This window comes from Lactuca virosa, chromosome 1 (assembly GCF_052849685.1).
Source record: "Lactuca virosa cultivar CGN04683 chromosome 1, Lactuca_virosa_CGN04683_v6, whole genome shotgun sequence".
Taxonomy (NCBI): Eukaryota; Viridiplantae; Streptophyta; class Magnoliopsida; order Asterales; family Asteraceae; genus Lactuca; species Lactuca virosa.
Genome location: NC_136426.1, coordinates 178,347,033 through 178,357,196, shown reverse-complemented (window position 1 = coordinate 178,357,196; position 10,164 = coordinate 178,347,033). Strand labels below are relative to the sequence as shown.

The 10,164-nt window shown below is 31.4% G+C and overlaps 2 protein-coding genes across 2 annotated transcripts; both read left to right on the top strand.

Annotated features, from left to right (window-relative positions):
* The first annotated feature begins 4,327 nt into the window (after positions 1-4,327).
* Positions 4,328-4,933, top strand: LOC145124570 (uncharacterized). The gene is made up of 2 exons (XM_079059975.1): positions 4,328-4,538; positions 4,716-4,933. Exons 1-2 carry the CDS (start codon positions 4,328-4,330, stop codon positions 4,931-4,933), a joined length of 429 nt encoding a protein of 142 aa, XP_078916101.1.
* Positions 4,934-5,009: 76 nt separating this feature from the next.
* On the top strand, positions 5,010-5,807 carry LOC145124559 (uncharacterized). Its single transcript, XM_079059965.1, has one exon. It carries the CDS (start codon positions 5,010-5,012, stop codon positions 5,805-5,807), a length of 798 nt encoding a protein of 265 aa, XP_078916091.1.
* Positions 5,808-10,164: the final 4,357 nt, after the last annotated feature.

The window sequence follows — 10,164 nt, the reverse complement described above, 5'->3', positions numbered from 1 at the left end:
CTATCCTATTTGTATAATTTTATGTGCAGTGGTTTATACAATTGAATTTCAAAAAAGAGGGTTGTCTCATAGTCATATATGTCTTTTTATGCATGCTAACTAAAAGCTTCCTACAGTTGAATATATCGACCCATATATTTCTGCTGAGATTCCAAATATCAATGAAGATCCATAATTGTATTCACTTGTGAGAGAGTTCATGATCCATGGTCCATGTGGAGCTGAAAATTTCAATTGCCCATGCATGGTGGACAGAAAGTGTTCTAAAAACTTTCCAAAGCAATTTTGTAATCATACTTCAGTTGATTCAAACGGTTTTCCCTTATATAGGAGAAGAAATTATGGAAATACTATTGAAAAATATGGGGTCCAGTTAGATAACAGAAATGTTGTTCCATATAATAAATATCTATTGAAAAGATATCAGGCACACATTAATGTTGAATGGTGAAATCAAGGATCTTCGATAAAGTATTTATTTAAATATATAAACAAGGGTCCTAATATGGCTACTTTTGCTATGGTGCAAAACAATAATGATTCTGATAACAACGATGCAGCGGATGAAATCAAAGACTACTATGATTGTAGATATATATCTGCATGAGAAGCATCATGGAGGATTTTTAAATATGATGTTCATTATAGGTATCCTGCTGTGATCAAACTACCATTTCATCTTCTTGGACAACAATAAGTTGTATATGAGGCAGACGATGATATTGAAGATGTTCTTGACCGGCCTTCAGTCACTTCTTCAATGTTTACATCTTGGATGAAGTGTAATGAAATCAATGTAGAAGCACGAAAACTTACTTATGTTGAATTTCCTACAAAGTTTGTTTGGAAACCTAATGTCACAACTAGCATTTTTGTCTAGAAAATTTTGTATTCATGTAATTAACTCTAGTGTAACTTGTAACCTAAGTTGAAGTTTTGTGCAAATGATCATTCCAAAAACAACTAGTTGAACCAAAATTCACTCGTGAAGTCCAAAACCAAATTCAATGCATCTCATATCCTCAACTGTGGGTTCGAAACCCTAATTTCCGAATTCAAACCCTATTGGACTAGAAATCATTTATTGGGCCTAATGGGCCAATAAACTCACAACTTGGTTATTTGAGCTCTAATTGGACCCACTTTTATGAAACTATAACCTTTTGGACCATGTTGGGCCTAAAATATCTCATTTCACTTTTATGGGCCTTATTGGACCTCAAATGACCCACTTCATTCTCATGGGCCTTTATGGGCCGTGAACAACTCTCTTAAACATTATTGGGCCGTAAACTCCCTTTCTTTATCATTATTGGGCCGTAAACCCTCATATGGGCCCAATGGGCCGAAAACTTTCATTTTGGGCTTATAAATTTCGAATACATTCAAGAATGGCCCAAACAATTCCTTTCTCTTCCCCTTACTCCATTCTCGACCCATATTAAAAAAAAAGAGAGAGAAAATGTTATGGGGTTGATTAGAGGATAACACCTCATTAATACCCTCCATACATCTAAGCCTAATACACAACATTTACTTATGAAAAGCTCATATATCCATGCACATCACATCTCACTCTCTCTCTTCTTTCTTTCTTTCCCTTCCTTATTCTCGTCCACCCTTCATCATTCACTCTTCATTCAAACTTCAAACACACAAAAATCCTCTCTAACTCTCAAGAAACTTCTCATTTCTCCTCCAAGAAAAATCATGGGTGTTTGTGTGTAAATCCAAGTATACTCCACCAAAAATCTACTCATTTGGTAAGCTACTCTGTAAGTATGATGATTAACTTCATTTTATGATAATCTTCACTCCTTAACACATAATTTCTTGATCCATGCTCATGGATCCATCTTAGGTTTGAAAACTCCATTCAAGAAGCTTATTAGGGCCGATATCCTTCTCATTCTTCATCAAAAACTGAAATCATCAAACCAATGTGAGTTCATACCCCCTATTTTCGGTTTTTACTATGTTTTTGGGGAGAATACAAGTTCTTTTGTGTTGATCTATGAGTATATGCATCAATATGTGTTTTTTTATGATATAAGTTGTGGTTATGTGTTAAAAACTTCATAAACTTGAAAATATGCTAAAATATGATGATATTTGTAGAACATAACACTTGTTATAACTTATTATACAAAGAAAAGGTTTAAAACACTTTAAAGTTGTTCAAAACTAAGAAAAGTGCATAAGAGGGCCAAAAATGACAAAATAATCAAAAGTGAGGTTATTATATATAACTCACGGTTTTAAGGGACCAAAAAGGATTTATTTTTGATAAATATGAATCTTTATGGTATTTGCGATTTTAAAAGGGCTAAAAGTGTAAAATTTCACAAATGGGCCTCATTTTGGGCTTCCACAGTTTTGGGCTAAAAAAATGATATTTTTGGACTTTTGTGGGCTTAAGTGTCATTTTAAACAAAGTTGAGCCAAAAATATCATTTTTCGATTATAAGGGCTGAAAATGATAATTTTATCAAACTTGGGCCAAAAAGGAATAATTACTATACTTTTGGGCCGAAAATGACATTTTGACAAAAGTTGGGTTGAAAATGTTATTTTACTCAAACCAAGCCCTTAAATGTAAATTTTTGGTTTTAAGGGACCTAAAGTGTCATTTTTACCAAAAATGTGTCTAAATTGTAAATTTTCGGTTTCAAGGACCAAAAATGTCTTTTTACAAAAAGTGGGCCTTTTATGTCATTTTGGTAAACAACTAAACTTTACAACCAACGTAACAACAAACGGATCAATTACGTCATCTACATGCTTATTGGGTCTGGAATATAATTTACATGTTTAGTGGGCCTTAATTGTCCTTTTACATGTTTATTGGGCCTGGAATATAATTTACATGTTTAGTGGGCCTTAGTTGTCCTTTTACATGTTTATTGGGCCTTCGTGGTCCATCTACATGCTTGTTGACTTCACACATTCACATACACACTCGTTGGAGGGAGAGCGGGAGTTTGTGTATAGAACTATACGGGGTGACACCCCACACCTGAGCTGTTCGCTACAGTTAGACTAGGCCAGTCTAAGGTGACAAACCTTACCATAAACACGTCGACGTCCGAAAACGTCATGACAGGCGAATTAGTCATTATTAAGTATGGTTATAACGACTCACTTAGAGGAATTAACTCCATTATAAAATTTACGGAATACCTTTATAGTTTGGTAACACGGAAACTTACACTGATAAGACTACAACGTTTTTATAGGCAGACAATATCGGATTGTCTGGGACCATTCACTTTATACATTTTCAAACAATAACACACATGCATTAATACAAGATCAGACACAAACATTTCAAATTGTTTTTCAGAAAATATCGGATTTTCTGGTGTTTACAAAGTAATACGAAACATTTTACTCAAACATGCTTATGAACTCACCAACATTATATATGTTGACCTTTTCAAATTAACTTGTATTCTCAGGAAACCGTTGAGCAGGTTGGTCAGCAAGAATACATGGATATTTTGTTGTGTTTTGTTATCATCATACTTTGGATATTTTGGCATGTAATTTGAAATACAATACTTGATGTAAGCAATGACAGTTGTAATATTGCATGTGTGATGATGATGATGTTTGGTTTCAATTATATACACTGTGATGATACTACAAAAATGAATTCACCCAACCCCCGGATGTTTCCGCCGTCTAGTTCGGGGGTGTGACACCTAAACTTCTAATTTGGAAGCCAAGGGAAGTTGGATATTCAATTGGTAGAATTCACTCGGTTTCACCTAAACTTGGCGAAGCGTTTATCTTAAGAATTCTTTTAAATAAAGTTGAAGGTCCAAAATCATTCGAAGAAATTCGCACAGTCAATGGTGAACTATGTTCTTCTTTTAAATATGCATGCTATAATCTAGGCCTTTTGGATGATGACAAAGAATACATCGATGCAATTAAGGAAGCAAGTCTTTCTGAATCTGGTTATTATTTATGGTTTTTATTTGGTACGATGCTATTGTCCAACAGTTTGTGTAAACCGGAGAGTGTGTGGGAAAACACATGGGAATATCTGTCAGATGGAATTCTTTATACTCAATAACAGAGATTAAAGTATCCAAGTATTATATGTTTATTACATTATTATTAAAATCGTATCATATAAATTTCAAATAAACGGTCAATTACATTTCACTTTCACCTATTATATTTTTTATATGGTTGTAACTAATATAGCATTATTCGTACATGTTTATCACTAAACGAATATAAAATTAAAAACTTGACTTTGTTTGAGATAGAACAAATTTTACTCCGAAACAACTCCATTCTCAAAAACTATATAATGATGCCTTACCCAGATGCTGATTCGGTTTCATCTTCAAACAATCGTCTGATAACTGAGGAGCTAGATTATGACATACCAAATTTAAAGAGTGAGTTTGATCGTCTTTTTGTTTCATTAACAGAAGAGCAACGCAACATTTTTTTTGATATCATGACTACGGTTAAAGATAATAAGGGAGGTGTATTCTTTATTTATGGTTATGGTGGAACGGGTAAGACATTTCTTTGAAAGACAATTTATGCAGCAATTAGATCCAAAGGTGAGATTGTTTTAAATGTTGCTTCAAGCGGGATCGCTTCATTATTATTGACTGGAGGCAGGACAGCACACTCTCCGTTTATAATACCCATTAATCTTACCGAGGATTCTTTTTGTAGAATAAATCCAGATAGTGATCTTGCCAATTTAGTAAGAAAAACCTCATTGATTATTTGGGATGAAGCACCTATGGTACACAAGCATGCATTTGAAGCTTTAGATCGAACTTTGAAGGATATATTACGGCGTGTCAATCATACGAACTCGAATACTCCATTTGGAGGGAAAGTGGTTGTTTTTGGAGGTGATTTCAGAAAAAATTCTACATGTTGTTCAGGGTGGCAGTAGACAAAACATTGTTAACGCTTCTTTTAGTTCTTCGTATTTATGGCAACAATGTAAAGTCTATAAATTAACAAAAAACATGAGGTTAACTGTTGGAAGCGATCCATCTGTTGTTGAGAAAATAAGGGGTTTTTCAAACTGGCTTTTGGACATAGGAGAAGGTAATCTTGGTGGTCCGAATGATGGTGAAGCAATTGTTGATATTCCACAAGATATTCTCATTAATGATCCATGTGATTCTATAGGTTCATTAATCAAGTTTGTATATCCTTCAATTTTGGAAAACTTCAGCATTGCGGGTTATTTTCAAGAAAGAGCAATACTTGCTTCCAAAAATGAAGTTGTCCAACAAATAAATGATCGTTTGCTAAAATTATTTCCAAGAGAGCAAAAAGAATATTTAAGTTCAGATAGCCTCTACCAATCCGAATTTTTTCATAATCAGTTTGATGCAAATTTATACTCACCTGATGTTTTAAATGGTCTTAAAGTATCAGGTCTGCCAAACCATAAACTCATTTTAAAAGTCAGTGTTCCAATTATGCTATTGAGAAACATTGATAAAAAAAATGGCTTATGCAATGACACTAGACTACAAGTCAAATCTTTGGGCAAACGTGTTATTGAGGCGGTTATCATATCTAGAAGTAATATTGAAAACATGACTTTTATTCCAAGAATGTCTTTAACTCCTTCTGAAGACAAGATCCCGTTTAAATTCCAAAGAAGACAATTTCCATTGATTTTATGTTTTGCAATGACAATTAATAAGAGCCAAGGACAGTCTTTGACGAAGGTTTGTTTGTTTCTCAAAGATCATGTTTTTACACATGACCAATTGTTCGTTGCTTTATCCAGAATTCAAAGTAGAAAGTGATTAAAATTATTTTTTAGATAAGAATGGTAGACTAACAAATAAAACATCAAATGTTGTGTATAAAGAAGTTTTTAGATTTTTATAAAAACTTCATACAATTTTATTTTATATATCAATTTTTGCTTCTATTTTATTTAATTTTTTATTCAATTCTACAAAAATGATAAGTTTCTAACATATCTACAAACACAAACTACCGATTGGATATTCAAAACACTATACTTTGGTAATTTTAACGAATCATTATATCATTATCAAGTTACTGATAAAACATCTATATTTATTACTTATTAAAAAATATATTACCATTCCCCAATTATTAAATATTACTTTAAATAAAAGTAATTATAATTTTCACATCCGTACTGTCTACGGATTATAACTTAGTATATAGAATATAGTGGTTTTATATATTATGGGAAAATCATCTATTATTATCTAGAAGTGCAATGGCTAAACAGCAAACATATTTATCCAAAAGAAATATAAGCCTGCAAATAGAAGATAAATATTAAAGGTCAAGATTCCCCAGCTGGAATTTGAATTCAAAATTACAACAATATAATATGCTTACAATAAAATTGACTTTTTATATACAAGTACTATATCATTATCTGCCTTAAGATTTGTACTATAACAATAGTGTGTTAAACCCGTTAACAACCCGTTAACATCGGAACGGCCAAACCAAACTACCTTCGACATCGTGTCTTCTATAATGGAAACCTTACGGACGGTAAGACAATAAGTGTTTTTGTCAACCAAATTGATGTTGATATTTTGGAATAATGGAAAAATATACATATCTAATTTAACTTATAGTGTAAAATAAAAAATATATAATTATTAGAAAAACTTCATGTAAAATTACACGCCTTTCTACCGGCCACTTGATAAAAACTTTAAAATTTAATAAAAAAATCATTTAAAAGAGTAAATAAATTGAATTTTGAACCAAATATATAATTAAACTAAAATAAAAAGTAAATTACACATTTGTCCCTACTTTAATTTACATTATTGGTCCTATTATTGATTTCGTAACATGACTCTTCCTTGTGGTTTACTTTTATTACACCGGTGATCTCTAGCGCTAACTCGGCCTTAATGGAGCAAATTATGTGTATTCCTCCTAAATTCTCGTGATTGACTTTTCAGTGGAGATATCATGTATGCAAACCACAATGGTGGGTGGTGAGTTGGTAGGATCTTAGAGGAAAGATGGTGTAAATTATTGTAAGTGTATTTTCAATATCCAAGAGTGTTCCTAATGGATATGTTAAGGCTCCACCAATAATGGGATAATGATGTGGTTATTCAAAGAAATGGTATGTTTTCTTGTTGTTATTCTTGGTAATGTTTGTGTCAAAACAATTTGTTTCGGTTTGCTTAGTAACCTATGTGATCTATGTGGCCGGAATTATGTTATCCAACTTGATAATGCATTACAAATAAAATAATATTTAATGACATAGAAAACGTATCAGTAAAAAAAAGGGGGCTACACTAAAAGCTCTTGGACAATCAGCAATACAAAAAAATCTACTAAAAACACTTCCACCAAAGACCTTTAGTGGCAAATTTTGATTGTATCATTGCAATCTTATTAACTTTTAATCAAAAGATACTTTTCTATCATGTCACTAAAACCTTTAATCAAAAGATACTTTTCTATCATGTCACTAAAGCACTAGTAGATTTTAATGGCATTATTTTTATGTCATAATTGAAATGGTAAAATAAATATTATTTTCAATCTTTTATGCCATAAAATTATATTTAAAAAATGATACATACATAACAAATGAATAAAATTAGATCAATAAGACTTTTGAACAAAAACAAGACACGCAAAATTATTAAAATTCTAACCTATTTATCAACATTCTTTGAAACAACTATAATACAATATAATCTCTTTCAAAAAAAAAACTATAATACAATATAATAACTATTTTTAACACCTATAGTAGAATTTACTTTACAAAATATACGTCTTATTTATCAAAGATTAATGATGGCCATTCTACATCTTTATTTTGAATCAACTCGATATGATCTCCAACTAGGGATTAATCCAGATTTCCAGCATAATAGTATATCACATTAAACCAAAAAGTAGGAAAATGTGGTTGCACCGTGTGTAAACAAGCTTACTCTTTTTTACTTGTAGAAACATTCACATATAACCCGACACAAACATAGATATAAGAAGTAGAACTATTCAAATAGTTATTTGATACCTAATGATATTGGATAAAAATGAAAAATACATAAATCATACCTCGAAAAGAAAGGAGTTAGTTGAACATATTTGAAGCTGGCTAGGAAATCAGAAAACCAAAATACAAAATCACATAAACTAAACTCCAAAAAATGGCATAATTGGTTTACAAGGAGATGTGTTTTAGATTTTTATCTAAATATTCTTCTAGAAGACTACTGAAAAATAATGAAGCAATGTAACCACTTTTCTTAGAGAGTTGAAAAAATGGTAGTTATCTTAACAAATGTTGATCGTGTTTGATGATTGTAGTTATTACTAGTGACATGAACATCAACAATTCTATGACCGCTTACAAACAACATAAATCCTCTTTGGTGGGTTATAAACAATGAATCAACGAAACTCTAGAAGGATAACAAGCACTATTGAGTTCACCAAAACAATGTTTATAGTGGCACAAAGCATGTGGGGTTTTTTAATTGTTGGGGGTTTCATTTTCTCACTGGCAAGTAAAGAAGAGGGTTTATTCTAATTTTTCTTTTTCAAGTTTAAAAAATTAAAAATTAGTACAGACTGATTTAATTTCTTTTTTATACTTTATGAAAATTTAAATTAATTTAATATTTGGTGATTACTTTTATGCCACTAATAACTATAAAAATAGTGTAATAAAATGACTAATACCACTATATCTATTGATTTTTATAGTGGCATAAACAAAGTGCCACTAAAAATGTATTATAGTGGCATAACTAAAAGATTGTGCCACTAAATGTCATTTAGTTTGTAATAATGATGTTTTTTTTACAATGTATTATGTCTGATTGGTAATTTTTGTGTCCAAAATTGTCTTGGTAATGTTTGTATCTAAATAATCTATTTGAATGTTATAATGATCCAAGTTTAGAGAATTTAATATGTTTTGGTATTATGTAGATTAGTTGTTATGTGAAACTAACAATTGTTTTCTTTTTTGAGTATGGGGAATTTTGTTGCTCTAAAAGTACATTACCTTTAAAGGTTGCCCCTAAAAGTACATTGAGTTAGATAATGGCCTATTCTGGTGGTAGTTTAAAAGTACATTGCTTTAGATAAGATGTTAAATTAAGAAATGTTATAGTTTTGGTCCCTATGGAGGGTGGGGTGGGGTAAGGGAAAAATGGTCTTATTTACAAAATTAGCAGTCAAATGGTTAAATTTAACAACCCAAGGACCATTGAAAACAAACCACAAGGTCCATTCATGTTAAAAAAATTAATAGGAAGACCAATAGTATGAATTCAGATAAACTACAAGGACCAAAAGTGTAATTTAATGATAAACAAAATCCTGTTACTTAAAATAATATGTTATAATCTGACATTCTTTGATAATGAAATATCATATATAAATTCATATATAAATTCATGAAGACTAAATTTATTTTTACAAGCGAACTAGAGTGATCTTACCCCACTTTGCGGGGGATGAAGTACTAAAGTGTAGGAACCAAATATGCTAATATACAAAAGTCTTGTGGTCAAAGTATGAAACCCAAAAAATATAGGGACCAAAAATAGAAAATATGAAAGTCTAGGGTAACAAACCTGCCAATAGATTCTTATGGCCAAAACATGAAAACTCTAGGGACCAAACCTGCCAATATGAAAGTCTCGTGGCTAAAGATTGAAATTCAAAAATATATTATTCGTTTCCTAATTTAAATTATATAATAATAATAATAATAATAATAGCAATAGCGTAAGTTTTGTTGTGTGTATATTCCAGGCTTACATTGTACTTACTTGAAGATAATCGATTTTGATTTTGTGTATTTACTTTCTATTCCAATTAGGGTTAGCACTCGTTTTATGGACTAATGAATCTGATTCTTGTTTCTAATTTTTCGGTGGCGATGGCAGTTGGATTTTTCATTCTGGTAACCGGAAAGACAATGAAGTTGGTTGTTTTCTTCAAGTAAGAGAGAAAGGAGGGACCAAGTGCGTATGAGTTCCAATACTTTTCTTTACTATGCCTGTTTTGGGAAACCACATGGACCAATCGTGCAATTTATGAAAGGGTAGAAACAACACACCTTCAAACAACAATAACTTTTGATTCGTCATTAGTTTTCATGTCGACTTTATATGT

Coding starts and splice junctions, on each gene's coding strand:
- LOC145124570 (XM_079059975.1), top strand. CDS start 4,328: ATGCCTTACCCAGATGCTGATTCGGTTTCATCTTCAAACAATCGTCTG. Junction 4,539..4,715: donor TTATGGTTATGGTGGAACGG/GTAAGACATTTC, acceptor GAATAAATCCAG/ATAGTGATCTTGCCAATTTA.
- LOC145124559 (XM_079059965.1), top strand. CDS start 5,010: ATGAGGTTAACTGTTGGAAGCGATCCATCTGTTGTTGAGAAAATAAGG.